This window comes from Geotrypetes seraphini, chromosome 2, assembly GCF_902459505.1.
Source record: "Geotrypetes seraphini chromosome 2, aGeoSer1.1, whole genome shotgun sequence".
Classification (NCBI taxonomy): Eukaryota; Metazoa; Chordata; class Amphibia; order Gymnophiona; family Dermophiidae; genus Geotrypetes; species Geotrypetes seraphini.
The window spans coordinates 434977633-435000359 of NC_047085.1; the positions used below are offsets into that span (position 1 = coordinate 434977633).

General features: G+C 39.4%; 1 protein-coding gene across 8 annotated transcripts in view; it reads right to left on the reverse strand.

The window, feature by feature from the left end:
• NEBL (nebulette) overlaps positions 1–22727 on the reverse strand; it is a 513560-nt gene that overhangs the window by 161013 nt on the left and 329820 nt on the right. For 5 of the 8 annotated variants that reach the window (XM_033931315.1, XM_033931316.1, XM_033931318.1 and 2 more), the window contains exons 6-7: positions 18588–18689; positions 12155–12256 (exon numbers count right to left, since the gene is read on the reverse strand). The exons of the other annotated variants lie outside the window; for them this stretch is intronic. In XM_033931315.1, coding sequence (XP_033787206.1) covers positions 12155–12256; positions 18588–18689 — 204 coding nt within the window. The remainder of the gene's footprint in view (positions 1–12154; positions 12257–18587; positions 18690–22727) is intronic. 8 annotated transcript variants of the gene reach the window in all.

Sequence of the window (22727 nt, forward strand, 5' to 3'; positions counted from 1 at the left end):
TTTCAGCTTAACATTTATTTCCTTAGAAGCAGAAAGTCTGAAATTTTATCTAATAATGGCTTCTAATAAGCAAACCAAGCATGAAACAGGTGGGAAGGCTAAAAGATTAAAGGAAGATCTGCCCACTCCTTCCAAGACTCCCCTGCCTGTGGACGCTCTGGACATGATAGATCTAATTGAGGAGCTGAGAAATATTAGATAAGTGATGAAAGACAACACAGATCAACTGGCAGCGGTGCCTCGTGATTGGAGAAAATTCAATCTCTCTTACACTTTCAGCGAATGACAGGCTATTAAACAGAGAGTTCCTGTCCACTATGTTAATGGAGGCCTCATGGGAAACACGCTGAGGATACATGAATAATATGTCAGAAGAAATCAGTGATGGTGAAGGTAGTGGGAGGAGTTGACAACGCGGCCTTCCAGCATGTTTAGAGGATCACTGTTAGGCCAGTAAGGAGGTAGACGGCGCCTTAAAGGAAGTGCAGAGGTAGGATTTATGATGAAAAAAAGGAAGGACTTAAATATGCGGTGAGAAGAGCAGTTATCCATCTTAGAAATTGTTTTGCAGTTCGGGGGGACCCCGAGATCGGTGGGAGTGGCTGTCGGAGCCTGAAGAGGAAGAGGGTGGCTGTGGTAACCAGGTTCAGGCAGAAGGTTTGCTACTTCAGCACCAGCAGGATCAGGTCAGTATCACATCTGGTCAAGCCTTTAATCTAGGTGTATAGATTTGAAGGTCACTATACTACTGCCCTGTACTCTGCCGCTTTGAAATCTTTGTAAACTCCTCCACTAGGTTTCACCCTCAGTCCTGACTGGAGAATCCTAATTTTCTGCCTGCATGCTCCACCTCTTCGGTGTTCTGACTTTTTCTTCAAAGAGAGATCTCCAAAGAGAGATCTGACAGGAAAGGAGGTATCTGGTTAGTGAGTTGTGAATTTCTGCTGCGATTTCTATATGCTGGTGATTAATGTGTTCACTGATTACTCCACCCCCAGCAATTTTTCTGTGGGAACACCTCATTCAGTCAGCAGCTTTGATGTTTTGCTTTCTGCATCGAGGCTGAAAAATTCTCTGGGTTCGGTTCAACAAAATTATTTTCAGCTTCTAGAAGAGTCGTGGGGAACAAATGGAAGATGTGTACAGGAATGAAGACAGACTGGTATCTATACAATAGGCACATTTTGGATGGAACATTATATTTAAATTAAATTGCTTTAGGGTAGTAGCATAATCACTTTAAGGAATTTTATTTATTGTACAGATAAATTTAATTTTAACATATATATTTCTGGATATATGCTTTAGAAATTCAGGTTTCAGATTTTTTTGATGTATCTTATTGGAAGGGGGGATTTTAGATTGATTTGGGGTAATATATAGAGCATTTAATGGTTAACCTAATAAAATATATTTCTTTAAGCAACTTATTAATTTAATGAATTCCTCAAGTATAAGGAAAGTTTTTTAATTTCTTATCAAATTAAATAGCTCAAGGGTAATAGTAATATTGTAAAATCCAGTGAAATTGACATATGATACCATGCTATTTGGCACGTTAATGAGGGCTAAAAGCCCAATATCTTCCCATAATAATAAACCTCTTTATTATGATGGGAGTTACCATACAACTTATTTTGAAGAACTAGAAAAACTGGGACCGGTTAAATTATAATTTCTGGTGGGAATCTTTATGCCACATTTTTAAAATGGAACGCATGATTGCTATACAGCAGGGACATTATAGGAAATTTAAGGATGTTTGGGAGCCATTGGCAAAATTCTGTAAGGAGTGATAATGGATTTTGCCCTTTGAACATGCACGTCCAGGGTGGGTGGGAGGGGTTTGGGGAAATACTTTTGATTTAATTAGGGTTGAGCGCAATTGTTGGGTATATAGAAAGGGAGGGAGGATACATGTATCTGTTATGAAATATAATTTGATTGAATTTAAGGGTTCCTCTTACTAAGGTAAGCTAGTGTTTTTAGCGCACGCAGGAAATTACCGCGTGCTACGCTTCTAGAACTAACGCCAGCTCAATGCTGGCATTAAGGTCTAGCGCACGGGATAATGTAGCGCGCACTATTCCGTGCTTTAAAGCCCTAAGTGCTGTTAAAGTGTAAAATGTCTGTATAATATGTTGCACTTATTTTTAGCTTTAAAGTGAATAAAGATATTTAAAAAATAAAATAAAATTTAACATCTCTGTCAAACCAATGTTATAACTCTTTAATATGAGTGCATAGAGATCAACTAACTTCAAGAATTGGAGTTTCCAGATGTAAGAGATGTATAGGAAACAACTCTGTAAAAGATTTATTTATTTAATAATAATAACAACTTTATTTTTGTATACCGCCATACCCTGGGAGTTCTAGGCGGTTCACATCAATTAAACAAAATTTAATAAGAAATTACAGTAAACTATATTTACAAGTAATGAAGATATTGGAACAAATTTAAGCATTTATATACCACTTATAGCCTAAGCAGTTTACATTCAGGTACTCAAGTATTTTTCCCTATCTGTCCCGGTGGGCTCACATTCTATCTAATATACCTGGGGCAATGGGGGATTAAATGACTTGCCCAGGAGGAGTGTGGGATTTGAACCAGCAACCTCAGGGTACTGAGGCTATAGCTCTAACTCCTGTACCAAACACCTTTGGGCCCTTCATCTTCCCTCATTTCTCTTTAAAAGATAGAGACACCACCACATATTGTTTTCTCAAATTTTCTAACAAATTCATTTACAAGACAGAAATATCTCTACAAACAAACTAGTAGCACACAACTAATATTCAAATATTGTTGTATACTACACAATGCAGAAGGCACAATACAGATCCCTTGTATAAGCTGATGAATGAGCTGCCTTCTTAGTGTGCAGATCCTTATCAAAATGTGATATTCATAACCTAGCAACAATTTTAAAATATTTTGTGCAATTTATTAAATACATGTGTGTTAAATATAGTTTTGGTGAATTTTAGCATCCAGATTGAAATCACCTTTACTAAACAGAAGTCTCGGTCCTGAGAACCTATTCTGTACTAGTTACAGGGAGAGGTCATAAAGTATTAAGATGTCCAACTGGAGACCAGGAAAATGTGCAGAAGGATGAATTATTTTAGATTCTAGAAGCCTGATTAAGTGAAATTATTAAAAAAAAAAAAAAAATACCTCCAAGGGCAACAAGACTGATGGAGAAAGGAGAAAAAAAAATCTCAGCATGCACTTTTGATAGTTGCTTATGTGCATCAGACCTTTTCGTCTCTTAAAAGAAAGTTTTCATTAAAATGGTGCAAATGTTTAAGTCAAGCACCAGCAATAAATGTGAGAAACTGACATCATGCTCTACATCCGGATTCACTACTGCAAAAGTATGCACAAAACAAACCTCTCTGGAAATATTAACTGATAGAAGTTGCTGACCTGAGAGTAGCATAGATTCTCTTGACAGTCCATTGCTGATGCTGCTTTTTCAGAGGGTAAGGATGCGTTTCATATTTAAGCTAAAAAGTACCACATGCTATACCCCAGAATCCATTTCCAATTTTATACTGCTATTTATATTGTAGCTATTACATTCCTACAAATCTCCTGATAAGAAGACTCACTAGTCAGTTTTACTACAACAGAGCCGAGATGACAGATTTCTAATGTGATTTTTAAACAACTGTCAAGCCAGTCCAAATGGCATTTGCAAAAGAATTATGCATAAATTAGTTGTTGCTTCCATCTGCTACTACAATAGAACAAAAAGTAGGAGGTTAAACTTAATGCTTGCAGTATATTAATTAAAAAAAAAAAAAAAAATCAAATAAATGCTTGCATATAAATAATTGCTTTTTTTTCCTTTATGTATTTCTGTTTAACCTTAGGTTGAATCTTGCGTTCTCTGTGCATTTTTTAGTTAAGGTGAGTAAACATATCCTGACCCGAGTCAGCTCAAAGTTTAATTCGATTTGCACAATCAGCTCTACTCAAGAATAATATTTAAGTAGCTGTTCAGAACTCTCGAACTTTACCCAGAAGACTGACAGTATATGCAGCCATTTATCTCTGCAAACCTGAAATATCATAAAACTTTGTGTGGGAAGGGAGGTAATTTAAAAAAAAAAAAAAAAAATTTTCACATGTAAAATCTAATTTACATGCAGAAAAGGATTTTTATAAAACTACACCATCACATATCCATGTAAAAAAAGAAGGCGCAATGAAAGATTCCACCTATTTATATAACCTGCAAGTATTGTAGATGTCGCTAATAGTGCACAAATGCTCTCACGCAAAGTTACACCCGCTTTAACACAGTTGCAACGTCCAGCGTGTTCTTTATGAGAGGACGCCAATATTCTTAGTGGTGATGGTAATACTCTGTAGTTTAAGAAGGAAGTCTTGTATTTGCACTGAAAATTACCCTTGATATAGGCAACACAAGCCAAAATACAAAAGCCAAACTATATTGGGTCATTTGAATAAACTATAGATCACACAGTAATAATAATAATAATAACGATAACAGTTTATATACCGCAGGACCATGAAGTTCTATGCGGTTTACAAAGATTAAAAGATGGTACAAATGGATTGAACTTAACAGAGGTGAAAGATAGTGATTAACAGCTCAAGGGAACAGTTATTGAAGAGAAAGAGTTGTACGGGTCAGCTGCCTAGGTACTTCAGGAACAGATATCTTTTTAGGCGTTTCCTGAATTCCCCATAAGTAATAGGCATAAGCAATTGTCCTAGATCTTTACCCCATAATACTGCCTGATGTGAGAAAAGGTGTTGATGGTGTCTTTTGAGTTTACATCCTCTAACTGGAGGGGAAACGAAGTTCAAATGTGAGCTTCTCTTATGTCTGTTGGCTGAGAAGGAGAAAAGGTCAGTTATTTATTTAGGGGCTAGACCGTATAGTACTTTAAAGCAGAAACAGGCGAACTTAAACTTTACGTGTGCCTCCATCGGTAGCCAGTGCAGCTGTCGGTAGTAAGGTGTTACATGATCAAACTTCTTCAGCCCAAAATTCAGTTTGACCGCTGCATTTTTCATTAATTGTAATCGTTGCATATTCTTTTGGAAAATTGCTAAATAGGCAATGTTACAGTAATCAAGTTGACTCAGTACGAGGGATTGTACTAGGATTCTAAATGCTGACATATCAAAATATGCTCTAATGGATCGAAGTTTCCAGAGAGTGAAAAAACCCTTTCTGATTAAGGAGTTTACCTGGTGTTTCATGGTTAGTGTTACATCTAATACCTTCATAGTAGTCTGAATAGGATAACTAAGTTTATTGATGCATAGTGGTGTTTTGGTGTCAAGCGGGTGTGGCGAACCTATAAAAAATTTTGTTTTTTCTGAATTAAGTTTCAGTTTGAATTCAGTCATCCATTGCTCCATCAAATTTAGTGCTTCTGATGCCTTGGGAATAACTTCTGAGAGAAAGTTAGCAAATGGAATGATGATCGTAAAGTCATCTGCGTAACTAAATAATTTTATTCCCAGCTGGGCCAATTGCACACTTAGTGAGGACATGTAGATATTGAAAAGCAATGGGGATAGTGGTGACCCTTACGGTATGCCAGATGGATTGCTCCAGGTATCGGAGAGATCTTAATTGAAACGGGACATAAGGAAGCCTCGAAACCAGTCCAACACCTCTTCCCTAATACCAATTGCATCTAGACATTGTAGCATTTTCCCATGGTCCACTAGGTCAAAGGCAGAGCTCATATCAAATTGCATGATCAGGGCATTAAGGCCCTTGCTGAACAAGAGACACAAATTATCTAAAATAGCCGCAATTACTGTCTCAGTACTGAACAAAGGTCTAAAACCAGATTGAGTTTCATGTATGAGAGAGAACTGATCAAGATATTCCATCAATTGGGTAGGTACCAATCCTTCCATGATTTTTACAATAAATGGAATGGATGCTACTGGTCTATAGTTGGTTACCAGTGCTGATGATTCTTTACTATTTTTTGGAATTGGGGTTATTATTATGTGATCGTTATTAGTGAGGAACTTTCCATTTTTTATGTTATGGGCTAAGTAATGCAGCAAAGATAGTTTAAATTCTAATGGAGCCACTTTCATAATTTCCAGGGGACATGAGTCCAGAACGCAGTATGATTTAGAGTATTTGTTATATAGTTTGATATAATTATTCCATTCTAAATCTTGAAAGGAACTCCAAATCATGTCTGCTGGTATTTCATTTCCTTGTATGTTAGCTATTTATTGATCATTAGTGTTATTTGTCGAACAGTTGTTTCTTAGGTTTTTAATTTTTGAATCGAAATGCTGTGTAAAATCATTTTCTGAAGGTAGTTTAATATTTTGCACGGGTGTGTGGTGTCAAATAAATTCGTAACCAAGTTGAACAGCTCTTTTGTATTGATTCCTTTTGAACTAGTGCTAGATAAGTTGATTTTAGAAGAGTAGAATGCTTTACGTTTGTCTTTTATCAGTTGTTTGTAGATTTTTATGTTAGATCTCCAGTTGTTACAGTCTGACAATTCTCCTGTTTTTTTCCACATTCTCTCCAGTCGTCTTACTAGTTGTTTCATTTTTAAAGTTCTGTGTCAAACCATTTGTTATATTTATTTGTGCAGCTTTTGCTATTTTGTTTATGGGCAATTTTATCTAAAATGGATGTGCTAGTTTTCATCCAGTGATCGCAGAAATCGACTCCTTCTCCTATCTCCACTTATAGTTCATATTGTGACCAATATTCTTCTGGATTAATATAACCTCTTGTGTGATGTTCTTTTTTTATTCTTGGACGTGTTTTAGATTTTAAATGAGTCCAGATTAACTTGAAGTAATAAGTAAAATGGTCAGACCAGATATCGTGACACCAGGTGCCATCAGGTAGAGAGATGGCAGGGACTAAAATTTTTTTTGTGGCCATAGCTACTGAAGGGACACGTGTAATTTTCCTTAGGCTATGTTTGAAGCTGTAAATCCAGACACTGTTTGCCTTCTCTTGCTGAAATACTGCAAGGCCATTTTATGTTTGAGAAGATGTGTTCTTATCTTGTTGTGAAGTGAATTCAATTGTTTTCATAGCTGTATTTGCAAGCAGCTTTAGATAAGAAACAGACTCTGCTGACCAAAGCACCTCTAGACTTTGGTCTTTAGCTAGTAAGGGACTTGTTATTTTTTTTTAAGTTTCATGTGACCTCCTTTTCAGCTACCACATCTAAGTGATGACCTTTTTCATGTGTTTGTGTGGGTGAAAGGAGATTGTTATTGAGTAGGGGTAGAAAGTTTTTAAAGTAGAACTCCTTGTGCTCCTTGTGCTGTTTCAGCTCAGTGTCTGATGGTCATTGCTGTTGTCTTGCTTTGTATGCATATTTTAAAAAGTACATGTGTACCTACACACTACCCCTAGGAACACTGATATACAGTATAGTCCACTTAAAAGTATACATGCTGTATTAACATAGAGCAAAATCTTTTCCAGAGAAAGGAAAATGGTAAAACCAGAGGGCATAATCTGATGTTGAGGGGTGGTAAACTCAAGAGTAATGTAAGAAAATTCTTCTTTACGGAGAGGAATGTTGATGCCTGGAATGTGCTTCCGAGGGAGGTGGTGGAGAGGAAAATGGTGACAGAGTTCAAAAAAGCATGGGATGAACACAGAGGATCTCGAATCGGAAAATAACGGCATATATTGAAGAACTAAGGTCAGTACTGGGCAGATTTGCACAGTCTGTGCCCCGTATATAGCCATTCAGTTGAGTATGATATGGGATGATTTAGATGGGCTGGAGTGAGCTTGGATAGAGACTCCAGTAGATGGAACCTATGCATAGTACCGGGCAGAGCTTTGGGTTTCTGGCCCAGAAATATCTAAGAAAAAGATAAATTTAAATTAAATCATTAAATTATAGAGAGTGTATGCTTGGGCAGTCTGGTGGACCATTTGGGTCTTTATCTGCCATCATTTACTATGTATATATACTTATATGTGCAGGTACTTCCACACAATTTCACAACAGATATTTCCACAACTAAAATGTGCTTTGCATGTAGGAAATGTGTTCTACAGTTGTCCTCTGTATAACCTACCACCCTAGTTGATTTACCAGAGCTAAGATCCCTTGCTGAATAAGAGCTGGAAGGAAATCTCTGCCACGTGGATCTTTCAGGACCGCTTTGCTGCTCCTCGCGATCACCACAGTAGTACATTCACGTCCCTTCTCTCCCTGGAGGTGAACAGGTAACCTGAGTGCAGTGGCATAGTTTTGGTGAGGACGCCAGTGCCCATCCTCCTCTCCGCCCCTTTCCCTTCACCAGTACCTCTTCAACGTTAGCAGTGCGAGCAGCAACGCCAACCTGCTGCTCGTTCCAGCATTGGCTCTTCTTCTGACTTCACTCCCTGAACCCGCACCTAGGAAGTAACATCAGACGAGGAGCCAACACTGGCATGAGCAGCAGATTGGGGGTTGCTGCTCGCGCCACAAATGTTAAATAAGTAGGGGAGGTAGGAAAAGGGTCCGCACACGCACGTGGCAAGAGAGGGTGGGGAGGAAGCGAAAGGGGAGTGGGTGGGGCCAAGGGGGTGGGGGAGGGGCGCCTCTCTCCCTCGCCACACCACTGCCTGAGTGCCTGAGCTCTGCTGGCTTCACTCAGTTTTTTACTACATCGCAGAACTGGTCCGTTGCAGTTCTTTCAACAACTTGGTACGGTTTGAAGAACCAAACCTCAAGGTAAAAATCGTGCCCCCAATAGAGGCCAAAGAAGTTACCAGTTTCATGTTGGTCTTGTTAGCAATAATTTAAGGCCCTCTTTTACTAAGCCGCGGTAGAAGTTTCTACCGTGGCTCGGCGCGCTAAATGCGCCGATGCTGCTACGATACTCAAGAATCCTATAAGCCCTGGAGCAGCCTCGGAGCATTTAGCACTCCAAGCCACGGTAGAAATCTCTATCGCGGCTTAGTAATAATCATTTCTATAATGCTACTGTATGGAGGTACTTTCTTTGTCCCTATTGGGCTGACAAAATGCTTTTGTACCTGGGGCAATAAAGGGTTAAGTGATTTGTCCAGGATCACAAGGAGCTGCAGTGGGAATTTAACCCAGTTCCTAGGACCATAGGCCGCTACACTAACCATTAGACTTCTTATACTTGTTTTATCATGTGGCATTTGTCTGGTCTTTGCGTTTAATTCTGGTTTCCTCATTATGTGAAAGATCATCCATCTGCAAAAGTTCATAGCGAAAACAGATGAACTATAGTATATGGAGATAAAAATAAGGAATGGTTTAACGGAAAGATTACAAAACATAACAGTGGCTAAATTGTTCATCACTGTTATAAGTTTACCCGATTTGGGTTGGATTCACCGATTGGGTACAGTGGCTCCAAACGGCCTAAATTCTGAGGTTGAATGGGCCACATTGATCTAGTTCCTCTATGGGGGAGGGGCGTTAGTCACTGGAGGAAGTACTATAAAAGGAACTCTTAAGTGAGCCACCCCCATCTTGCAAAAAACTTTGAGTAAGATGGTAGATATTTCATTTACATAATGCAGTGAACACACACAAAATCCTGAGGAAGGCATTGTTCGCCGAAGCATGGACCGTGTGGGATTCTGCTCCATATCATTCTACTAAGTCTAGATATTCTTTTGCTGTATGATTTACATTATTAATAAAATTTTTCTACATATTTTTATAACCTGTGTCATCCTTATACTGAGCACTACCACTTTTTTTTACTCTATTTATAAAAGTCCCCTTGATATTGAAAATAATTTTCACAAATGACCAATTCGGCCAACTTCATGAGAAACTCAATATCAAGGGGACTTTTATAAACAAGTCCAGGGGATGGCCATGGGGGCCACTTTGGCACCTTCGGTGGCCACCTTCTTTATGGCTAAATATGAGGAACAGCATGTATACACTGCACTATAAAAAGGTATTATTATGGAGCAGATTTTTGGATGACATATTCTTTTTGTGGCAAGGTACCCATCATGAGGTGTTGGAATTTGTTGAATATCTTAATGCTAGAGATAGACAGGTCCAGTTTACTATGGCCTCAAGTCGTGAATGTATTGAATTTTTGGATCTGTCCATATACTTGGGTGAGGGAGGTTTTTCCACCATGCTTTATAGAAAACCAGTAACGAGGAACACCTTTTTAGATTTTGACAGTTTTCACCCCTATAAATTGAAGTTCAACCTGCCAGTCAGTCAAGTTTTAAGAATACGCAGATTGTGTTCCACCCTTGACGAATATAAATCCAAGCCAGGTCACTGGTGAAGCATTTATGACAACGAGGTTACCCTAAGAAGTCCATTAGATTGGCATTTTTGAGAGCACACTTTGCACAGCATGAACTCTTATTACATGAAAGAGAAGGGGAGGAGAAGAATGCTCAGGATAGTCTAGTTTGTGTTATCCCATATTCTCCAACAGCAGGACAATTTATTCAGATCATGAGGAAGTACTGGCATGTCCTGGATCTATACCCCCCTTTGAAACAATTTCCAATGGTAGCTTACACCAGGGGTAAGACGATAGTCAAAGGCTACATCCCAATAAGAGTAGTAATAGGGGGGGAAGATACTTACCTACACACCGGCTGTGGCCGATGTCAATGGTGCACTCAAACTATAGAGGGTAGCACTTGGGTAGTTCCCAATAAGGGATATACCATCAAGGCAAAAAGTAACACCAACTGTAATACTACAGGGGAAATATATGCAATTGTTTGCCCTTGTTTACTGATATATATAGGACGCACCAGTAGGACAGTGAAAACCAGATTGAATGAGCATAAATCTCATATAATTACCCAGAATGAGCAAGCACCATTGGTACACCATTGGACACATAAGCAGCACACAGTTGACGATATGAAATGGCGTATGATTGAATCAGTGGAGGGGGGATGGAAGGTAATAAGGAGCAAGTTTTAAACTTTAAAGAGCAGGGTTGGATTCACCGATTGGGTACGGTGGCTCCAAACGTCCTAAATTCTGAGGTCGAATGGGCCACATTGATCTAGTTCCTCTATGGGGGAGAGGCGTTAGTCACTGGAGGAAGTACTATAAAAGGAACTCTTAAGTGAGCCGCCCCCATCTTGCAAAAAACTTTGAGTAAGATGGTAGATACAATGGCTCTGGTAAGCATTGACGGGGGTTAGTGTGATAAGGTGGAAGGTATTAGGAGTTTGGGTTGAGTTTGTTTAGTATGATATAAAGCATTGAAAACTCTTTTTTAATATTTTACAGGGGGATCCTTGATAAAGCAAATTGTTGCGAAACATGTCGGATCATGTAACCCAGTAGCATGATAAGCTAAGTATACAACTTATTTGAACATTTTTAAATAGAATAATCTCAAGGAAACTTCTAAAAAGAGCACGGTGGATAAAAAAGTTAAAAAGTTAAAAAAAAATTATTTAAATAATTGCAAAAAAAAAAGAATGTGAGCCAATGAGGAATGAAAACACCGGTATTCCCACTGATATAGAATTCTATTAAGGGTGGAGGACGTATACCTGAGGCCACATTTTGTTACATTTGAAATATATGAGAGTATGTTTAACAATTTGTAATTCTACTGAGGGGAACGCTGGATATTTTGGAGGTTGGGTAAAGTATTGGAGAGTTGTGCCATCTTTAGTGTGACTGCTTCTATTCTGTGCATCTCCCCTAGTCATGATATAGGCACCTCAATTATATTAATAATCAAATTTTCCTAAAATATCCATGTCATTTATCACCTCCAGAAATAAATGAATTATTAGAACAGTGCCAGATTTCTTTCTTTAATTCTGAGATTAAAACTTCTATTTATTGTAGGATATTATCATCCCTTACCGAGGAAGTGAAGAGCATGTCATAATCCCATAATAGCTTTCACAGTGCTCAACTTTATTTCCTAAATCTGTAGCCTAGAACACAATTACTGCAGCCTGCTGTTACTCAGTGCTTATATTCTCATTTCCTTCTTCTTTTGTTTTTCCATTTACCACATCTGAACCTAAAATAGCTAAGGAAACACTATCCTGCAAATTTATGCCCATAATGATAGCATCTAGGAAGTAAATTATATACTCTGTTTCCAGAAACAAGATATCTAAATGAAGTCACTGTAGAGCAATGCACGCCACCCTACCTGACTGGAAAGTCTTGATGCCTCTTTAGCTTGCTCAAAATCTGGTCTTCCCAGGACAGCTGGTTCCTTATTCATGTCCCTTCTTTGTTTTCTGTACTCTGCCTAAGGAGAAAAATAGAACCCAAAACATTACAACCTTTTGTAAATTTCAGACTGTGGCGCTGACAATGCAAAGCCTGTTGGTAACAGCTATTAATCACTCAGCAAAAATTATGTGCTTCCCCCTTTCTTCCTCATTCATTTCTCAGGATTTTGTGCCTCTAAAAATCTGGCTTGTGTTATCTATACCAGAGGTTCCCAACCCTGTCCTGGAGACTACCACCAGCTAGTCAGGTTTTCAGGAGAGCCCTAACGAATATGCATGGAAGAGATTTGCAAGTAATAAAGATGATAGGAGTGCAGATCTGCCCCATACATATTCATTAGGGCTATCCCGAAAACCCGACTGATTAGTGGTCCTCCAAGACAGGGTTGGGGACCACTGATCTATAGTGTGGAAGCTGGTACAGAGTAAAAAGAAGCTACAGTCCAGGGTCTGGTGGTAGAAGACTCTGGAGTTATAAAGAAGCAGAACACCAGTATTAAATATATTTATATATAGCCAGAGAGAGATTTTATATAGAGGGTATATTTGTGTGGCCCCCAGAGGGTACAAAACCAGATATGATAAAAATAGATGGAAAATGGTAGATGGAGGAGGAAGATGCTCCAAGACTCTTCTTAGTTGACTCCAAGAAAATTTCAGAACACACACACAGAAGTTTATGCTTATGTTTATTTAAAATTTGATATTCCGCTCCTGCAATTGATTAGTGAAAGGAACTCCATTGAAGATAGGAAAGATAGAGATAAGATACTTATATCCTAACAAGCATTCAATGAGGATGAAAACAAAGATTACATTAAAAATAAAAATACTAGTTAATTATAAATTTAAAAGATTAAGAAATTAAATTAATTAAACAATATAATAAATAAATGAATTCCAGTCATATCCTAGATGAAATCAGGTCAATCCAGTGATGGTCAGTCCATCTCTGATCAGTGCAGAAAAGGATGAGACTGACTTCTGGATCCCGTTGCATCCTAAGACAGGCTCTTTCCAAAGCTAAGACAGGAGTGCAATTCCGCCAAGGAGAGGGGGGAGAAGGCAGGGCACAGGAAATCCTCCGATGCCAGCATCAATCGATCAATGCACCAGACAGTCACGCCACTGGTTTCCTCCCTCCTGCCGCTGAATAAGAGCATGGAAATGTTTGAGCGTTGCTCCTCCACCGAAGTTTGTAAAATGGCTCTTCATATTCGGGCTCCCAAAGCAGAAGAAGTGGCTGCTGTTGTGGAGACAAAGTGGCACAGTAGGATCCCAAGACCTTGATACCAACACAAGCCCCTGCAAGAGGCCGATTTTCCTCAACCGCAGCATCAGACTCTCAAACATGGGCCACCGCCGATACAAACTCCGTCACTGCACAACGACATCAACAGAAGGGAAACCAGCTGGAATAGAACAGCAAATTGCAGCCATTGCAGAGAAAGAGTGACAAACATCAACCTCCTTAGTAAACAGGTAGGCAGTTGGAGAATTCAGCCGTTAACGGTCAGATAGGGAGGACCAGCGAAGTAATCACCAATTAAAGCCCCTATACATGCGGTTCAGACCAAAAAATGGATAAAACAAATCAAAACAACAAAATAAAAGTAGTCTAATTAAAAGAAAGTGAAAAGCAAACAAAATTAAACAAAAAAGTAAAACAGATGGCAGAAGGCACCAAAGCGTGCAACCTAGCCTGATGCCATCTTGAAGTCTCCACTTATTAGTTGAAATCCTGCAAAATGGGTATTTCCAAATAGAAAGATAATTTAGATGAAGTCCCCTCCACCTTGCATCATTAGCCCCCTCCAGAATAAAGCACATGGCTCATTAACTTCACTGCAATGGCAGCTCACCCCTTCACTGCCTCACTGCATTTCTTCTTCTATTAGCGTACCAGTACTAGAACGCTCTCAAAGCTTGTGATAGGACACACTTGAGAGTTTGCCCATGTGGTATGTGCAGGCACCTTGATGAAGGTGGTAGAGTAGTAGGGAGTTGAAAGGAAAGGGGTGACCTCAGTCCTTCGGTAGAGCATGGGATTCTCTGCCATGTATACTATTTTCTATAAACAAATGGGGTTATAGGAAATTATTGAGTTGTTTTTTCATATATTTATAGTAGTCACACACGTACTTTGTGCCATTCGCTTCACTTTTTATAAACAAATTCATCATACCATTTTTATCAATTAAATAAAGCACTTAAATTAATTAACAGCCCCTCAATGAATTAGGTCCGTTTTTTTGTTTTTTATTTTCATGTATACTATTCTCACCAGGAGCTCTCTTCCTTTCTCTACAGCAGATGACTGATCTGGAGAAGGGGAGGAAGTGCATTGGGGATGAGTAATTGGAAATGAGTGGGGAGAGAACTAAAGGTGCATTAGTGAAAGGTAGAGAGATGATGGGTAGAGGATGAGAATTAAGAGTGTGAAGTGTTAGGGAAGAAACTGGCTGAAAGAGCAAATGAGGAAGTGTGGAAGAGGTAAGGCTGGGTCTAAATGAGTGTACAAGAGATCATGGGAATGGAGAGAGTACATGAGAATATAGGATATCCTATAACACCCCTCCTCAACAGCCTCCTCAACTTTCTTCACATACACCTACACCCCATTCATAGTAGAGAATGACACGGGGAAAAAAAATCTGTTTTGTTTTTGTTAAATCTGTATCCACAGATTTTGTTTTTGTTTTCAAGAGAACACAGACAGGACATGATAAGATTTTAAGGATTTTTAGATTCTGTGGTTGTGTGTGTGTGTCTTGATTGTTTGAGTCTGTCTAAACTAATGGGGTTCCTTTCTTTTCTGTTTTTTTAGATTGTACACAACTTTGACCATCTTTGGAATTGTGGTATAGGACATAGAAAAGGTTCAAAGAAGAACAACCAAAATGATTAAAGGGATGGAACTAGTCTAGTGAGCTAAAGAGGTCAGGGCTCTTCAACTTGGAAAAGAGAAGGCTAAGGGGAAATATGATTGAGGTTCCCAAAATCCTGAGTAGTGTAGAAAAGGTAAAAGTGAATTTGATATTTAACCTTTTCAAAAATTACAAAGACTATGGGACACTCAATGAAGTTACATGGTAATACCTTGAAATCAAATAGGAGGAAATATTTTTTCACTCAATGAATAGTTATGCTCTAGAACTCGTTGCCAGAGGATGTGCTAACAGCAGTTAGCATAACTGGGTTTAAAAAAGGTTTGGGCAAGTTCCTGGAAGAAAAGTCTATAGTCTGCTATTGAAAAGCACATGGGGGGAAGCCGCTACTTGCCTTAGGATTGAGAAACATTGAATATGTTTGGGCATTTGGGCTTCTGCCAGGTACTCGTGACCTGGATTGACAACTGTTGGAAACAGGATTCTGGGATAGATGGACCACTGGTTTGACCCAGTATGGCTATTCTTAGGCTCTTATTTAAATCCATTTAACAGGTAGGCTGGCATACAACTGCTGCTACCAGCATTCCTTTTCAGCAAAGTATATAAGATGCCATGCAGACCTAACAAGCAGACAATAACAAATACCCTATACATCATTTGTCTTTTCTTTCCTATTACTGCATGGCATTCTTTTTCTCTTAAGACTTCTGTGAAGATTTTATTGTACACCAATCTTATGCTTGTTAGGAAGGACAGTCTATGGAGCTCAATAAACTATGTGCCATACCTTACATTTGATAAAAGAATGAAAAAGTATTGATGCCATACAGGAAAGCAACATTTACAATAATTAGCTCATCTAGTTTAGCATGCTCAACAACTGTACAGCCCACTGGGACTAATATAGAAAGCCTGTGTTAGAGCCGCACACTGATGCTTGAATGCACAATTTTTGCTCCTCAATGCAGTGACTTACCATCGTTTTAAGAAGTAGGCACTGTTAGTATACACCACATCAGTAGTATGTGGCTATTTGCCACTAAAGAGCAAAAAAAATTATTCGCTTCCTGTCAATGCATGAGTCACCACTCACATACTGATAAGAAGAGAGACATTTTAAAAAGCCCAGTACATCAAGTCACCTCAATCCTCTCCCAAACTCTAAAAAAGAAATGCCTGGTACTCTTGTGTACCTTCATCCCCCCCACCTCCACATCCCCAGAAAGGAACCCCCATGCATGAAGGGACCCACCTCCCAGAGATGACCCCTGCTCCTCTCCCCCGGCATACCACAAAAATCCTTGGGTCATCTACTGGCCCTCCATTCCTCCAAAAATCTCCGGTAGTCTAGCACACTGCTTTTCCGTGGCACACACAGCGTTAATCATGTTTTCATGCTACCAAAAGGGGTGATCACTGCTAGGGGTGAGTAACCTTGAAAGAGACCTGGGGGTAATGGTGGACACAACACTGAAGGCATCGGCACAGTGCGCCACTGCCTCAAGGAAAGCAAACAGAATGCTTGGAATCATTAAGAAGGGCATCACGGCCAGGACGAAGGAAGTCATCCTGCCACTTTATCGCGCAATGGTGCGCCCACATCTGGAGTACTGTGTCCAGTATTGGTCACCGTACCTCAAGAAAGACATGGCAGTACTATAGGGAGTCCAGAGAAGAGTGACTAAACTGATAAAAGGTATGGAAAACTTCTCATATACTGACAGGCTAAAAAAGCTGGTGCTATTCTCCCTTGAGAAGCGGAGACTTAGAGGAGACATGATAGAAACTTTCAAGATCCTGAAGGGCATAGAAAAAGTAGACAGGGACAGATTTTTCAGATTATGGGGAAACACAAGTACAAGGGGGCACTCGGAGAAATTGAAAGGGGACAGGTTTAGAACAAACGCTAGGAAGCACTTCTTCACCCAGAGGGTGGTGGATACGTGGAACGCACTTCCAGAGGCTGTGATAGGCCAGAACATGCTACAGGGCTTCAAAGAAGGTTTGGATAGGTTCCTGGAAGACAGGGGAATTGAAGGGTACAGATAAGGACTGAGGTTAGGATATAGGGACAGGAGTAGAGATAGGTTAGAGAAAAATCAAGGGCCACTGCTCAAGCAGTGGGCCTGATGGGCCGCCGCGGGAGTGGACCGCTGGGCGCGATGGACCTCTGGTCTGACTCAGCGGAGGCAACTTCTTATGTTCTTATGTTCATGATATTCACAATGAATAAGAGAGATTTGCATTCCAAAAAGGGGATGCGTGCAAATCTCTCTCAAGCATGCAAATCTCTGACTGGCTGTGTGTGCTTCAAAGACTGGGTTGAGTACCACTGATCTAGTTGTTCCTCAGCCCCCTCCACCTGCTCCTACCTCTATGCTGCCATCTCTCAAAATGGTGGCACCTGTCCCTGCATAGTACATTCTGGGATGCACTGCATAGATTCAGTCTGCCAAATAAGGGCTGTGCATATTATGGTGGCTCAGAAACAATGTTCCTGCCTCTTGTTAACGTTACACAAGGGGGACAGATCTAGAAGGGCGAGTGGGGGGAGGGGGGCTGCAGGATAGTCAGAGTCCACTAGATTACCAAGGATTTTGGGGAGGATGTTAGGGGGATCACAGAAAGGTTAGGATCCACTAGATTACCAAAGTTTTTTTTAGGGGGTGTCAGGGCTTCTTCTTTCACAACGATTTCTCCAACAATATGGAATTCATTAGCATTATATTTAAGGTCCGAACAGAATTTAGATAAATTCAAGGGTGGCCTCAAAAGCTTCTTATTTAAAGACATATACGACTGTTAATTGATCTAAGGGACTTTCCTAGCTTATTTTCTATACTAAAATCGATTTTTCCCTTTCCCCATGTTGTTGTCCTTAATTGTTCTTTCTTTCTTTTAAATTGTATTTCTCCCCACTATCCTATTGTTTCATGTAAGTAAAGTTATGTTATTTAATAGTTTGTTAACTGGACCCCTTTTTAAATTTTTACTGTAAAACGCTTAGAATTTACAATTAGCGTTTTATTAAATTTTTAATAAACTTGAAACTTGATCAGGGGGACAGGTTTGAACGCTGGAAGAACAGTGGGGCATCTTTGGAAGGAGGGTCCCTTCTGGGGTCAGGAGTGAGAGTTATTAATTCTTCTGCTCTGATGCAACTGTTGTCGAATGAGCTAAACTTTCTGCATCTCCTCTGACCTGGCATTCACATCCTCGCATTGTGCTCGCCTTGAAAGCCTTGAGCAGCAGTTCTCTGCATCAGGGTGGAATAGCTAATAACCTCCTTACTATCCAGATGTTTGCTGGTGCCTAACTCAAGGAGTTGTGCAGACATCACACAAACCACACATTTCCATCTACTCTAATTTATCTGCATTAGTCCTTCTGTCTGAAATTACATAAGCCAGGATTTCTTATCTGGAGTTTAAAAGATTACAAATTTGAGGAATATTACATTGCTGATGTTCTTGGTTGTTTGTGTTGCCGTTTTTATGTCAGGTCTGTCAAACACATCTGTGTATCTGTGGTTGTCCTGCACATCCTTCTTATATGACACCTGCCAAAAAGAGGAAGAGTTTTGTTAGAAAACAGAATTAAAGGCAACAGTATCATTCATATCACTATTCATTAAACAGGGGCACTCAGGCTAATAACCTCCAGCTAAGTGTGATTTATTCCATTGTGTCCTGTCTGCACGAAACAAATGTTTTAGTAAAACTAACATGGAAAGAGGACAACAAGATAAAAAATGAGGAGGAAGCAGACCAAAAGGAAAGGACAAATAGAAATATTGTATTGTGCTTTAAAAAATATGGGTTTTTTTCCTGTACACAGATAAATCTTAATGCTACAGTTCTTGACTGCATTCTACTAGAAATATTTAGACGGCAATCATTTAATTTAAAGTAACCAAAAAGTCTTTTTAAAAAACTTAATTTTCACTTTGATAGCAAATGTCGGGAAAGAGTAACAAAACTCCCTCCAAAGCAGGCATCTCCAGTATTGAGCCTGGCTCCAGTCACTAGCTAACCATGAGCTGCTTTCATATGATGGGGGATTGCTACCCCCCCCACCCCCAACCCTCACCCCTTTATGAAGCTGTATTAGGCTTTTTTTATTGCCAGCCATGGAAGTATTAGCTCCAGTGCTCAGAATTCCTATGATCGTCAGAGCTAATACCATTGCGGCCAGCGATAAAAAAAAAAAAGCCTTACGCTGCTTCATAAAACGGGGCCTAAATAATTACCATATGGTTGGCGGACAATCCAAGAAAAAAAGATTAGGTAAGCTGTGGATGAATCGGATCAGTGATTTCCAAGCATGGCAAATAATTTCTCTGATAATATTAGGAGTTTTAGAGCACAGTGGTATGGTTACTGGTTAGGTCTCAGAATCAACTGGAATGGAAAAAAAAAAAGTTAACCTGCAGGTAGATGAGACATTGGCTTATTTATTGCATGAAAAACTCTCTCCTGTTGTCATGATTAATTAGCCTTATTTCACCTTACAAATACAGCAACAGTGAGCAGGAGATGAAATCTAAGTAGGAAAAAAAAACCCTCCTCAATTAAGTTTTGCATTTCTTGACATACCCATAGACAGTTTAAAAGAGAAAAATAAATTGTTTGCAAGAATGCACAAGGATTGTACTGACTTGACATTCTGCCAATTTTAGCTGGTAGTACAATATGAAGTCCATCCCGAGTAATCTCCTCAAATCCTCAAATGCTGTGGCCATAAAAGAGAAAAGGGAGGAGGGTAAAGAGGCCACATACCGAGAAAAAAATCCCCGACAAAGAAGTCAGCAATCGTCCCTGCTGTGGGACAGTCTTCTCTACCCATATGCATTAGAAAGGTCACTTTTCAAGTATTTATATGTTCATCAATACATTAAATAAGTTCATTAAAGATTCACAGATAGCTGCTACCCTGGTGAATCCAATGGAGCGCCTGGGGCTTCAGGTCCTACTTCTACTTTTCCTTGAAACCTCATTGAAACCCATTAAACATAAGATTAAAAACCTTTCATTAAGATGGAAGTTTCTGTATTTTTTATAGTTATTTGAAGACAGCAAAGCAAGAAAAACATCCTCCTTTCTTATTTTATCTTTTAAATACAGGGTTTGATATGCTAAAGGATTTTTCTCATTTTGTTCCTATCTATGTCTATCTACAAATGTGTGTAAATACAGTATACAGTGTACTATATATACAGTGTATATGTGTATATACATTTACATATGCAAAATCTGAACTCATAGACCCACCCCCAGGGCTGCCCAGTTCCACCCATCTCCACCCCATTACGTCCATGCCACGCCCAGCCTCGCCCTAGCCTCCTCCGCCCCCCCCCCCCCTTAGTCTGCTCGTCTCAGTCAGGAGGGAATCTGTGCGTGCACGGAAGCCCCTCTCAACGTGATCTGCTTTTCAAAACCTGGACAAAGTGCCAAACTGCCATCCGGCGTGTCTACTCTATTACAGATTTTGGTATCATCCGCAGAGGCAAATCTTACCCAACAACCCCTCAACAATATCATAAATGTATAATTTAATTGGGGTAATTTCCAAATGTGCCTGAAATGTGCCTCAATTTTATGCAAATAGATTTCATGCATATTCATTGGGGAAATTCTTAAAACCCAAAAATTTACGTGTGCATCTTTGTAGAATAGCACGATGCACACGTAAATTCTAATTGGCTTGTAACTCAATTAAAATGTACATGCAAATTGGGCCCAAATTTATGCACACAATTTTGAGCGCCATATATAGAATCCAGGGGACAAAGTATATTTCACACCTGATAAAGGGCAATTCTAAAACTGTGCAGGGATATACAATTGTACAATACAGGCAGACTAAATGATACTGTAGATTTTTATGCAATAGAAGCAGAGGTGTTTCTGGATACATAATTTGGGCAGAATTGTAGCATACACAAATACTTTATAAACATCCATGCATGAACACAGAGCCATGCATGAACACAGAGTATATGCTCACAGTTATACTGGTTTCTGAGAAAGGGTAAATTCATGTAAGAGTGTTCTGTACCAGTGGTTCCCAACCCTGTCCTGAAGAACCACCAGGCCAGTCGGGTTTTCAGGTTAGCCCTCATGAATATGCGTGAGAGAGATCTGCATATAATGGAGGTGCCAGGCATGCAAATCTGCTCCATGCATATTCATTAGGGCTATCCTGAAAACCCAACTGGCCTGGGGGGTCCTCCAGGATAGGGTTGGGAACCACTGTTCTATACTATGAGTTAACCAGGGTGGTTAAAAATCAATTATTTTAAAAAAAAAAATTAAATCAGATTTTTTTAACAAAATGCTTTTTTGAGGAAAAATCTATCTAAAGATAGTTGTCTATTTAAAATACATTATAGTCCAAAAGTTATTTGGTAACCTCTCATAAAATATAGCGACATATCACATTTAAAATGAATATTATTCTTATTTCTCTAAATGGCAATGTGCATCTATGCTGTTAGTTTCATGTGTTAATACAGGTTGGCTTTAGAACCAACAATATGGGCTCCTTTTACAAAGCCGCCCTAAGGCATTAATGCGCAGATTAGCAAACGCTAAACTGCCACGTGCGTTAGCCGCTACCACCTTCTTTTGAGCAGGCGGTAGATTTTCAGCTAGTGCACATTATAGCACGCGCTAATCCAGTTTACACAATAAAACCACTAGTGCTGCTTTGTAAAAGGAGCCCTATAAGTATATTGTTTTTTATTATTATTATTATTATTGTAAAAGATATTGTTTTAAGAACTGCTGTTGTAATCTATTTTGTTTATCATTTGTTGTTATTCATCAACCAGGTCACTAGTACCTGGCCAAAACCCAAGATGTAGCAATATTCCATGCTACCGATCCAGGGCAAGCAGTGACTTCCCCTGTGTCTCAATAACAGTGCCTGGACTTTTCCTCCAGGCACTTGTCCAAACCTCTCTTAAAACCAGCTATGCTATTCATTCTTACCACATTCTCTGGCAACATGTTCCAGAGCTTAACTATTCTCTGAGTGAAAAAAAATTTCCTCCAATTGGTAACTGTAACTTCATCGAATGTACCCTAGTCTTTGTCATGTTTGACGGAGTGAAAAATCAATCCACTTGTACCCGTTCTACTCCACTCAGGATTTTGTAGACTTCAATCATATCTCCCCTCAGCCTTCTCTTTTCCAAGCTGAAGAGCCCTAACCGTTTAGTCTTTCCTCATACGAGAGGAGTTCCACCCCCTTTACCATCTTGGTCGCTCTTCTTTGAACCTTTTCCAGCGCCTCTATATCTTTCTTGAGATAAGGATAGCAGAATTGAATGCAATACTCCAGATGAGGTCGCACCATGGAGCGATACAGGGACATTATAACATTCTTAGTCTTGTTAACCATCCCTTTTTAATAATTCCTAGCATCCTATTTGTCACACATTGGGCAGAAGATTTCATCGTATTGTCTATGATGACACCCAGATTCTTTTCTTGGGCGCTAATCCCCAAGGTGGACCCTAGCAGCCGGTAACTGTGATTCAGGTTATTCTTCCCAACGTACATCACTTTGCATTTGTCCACATTAAATTTAATCT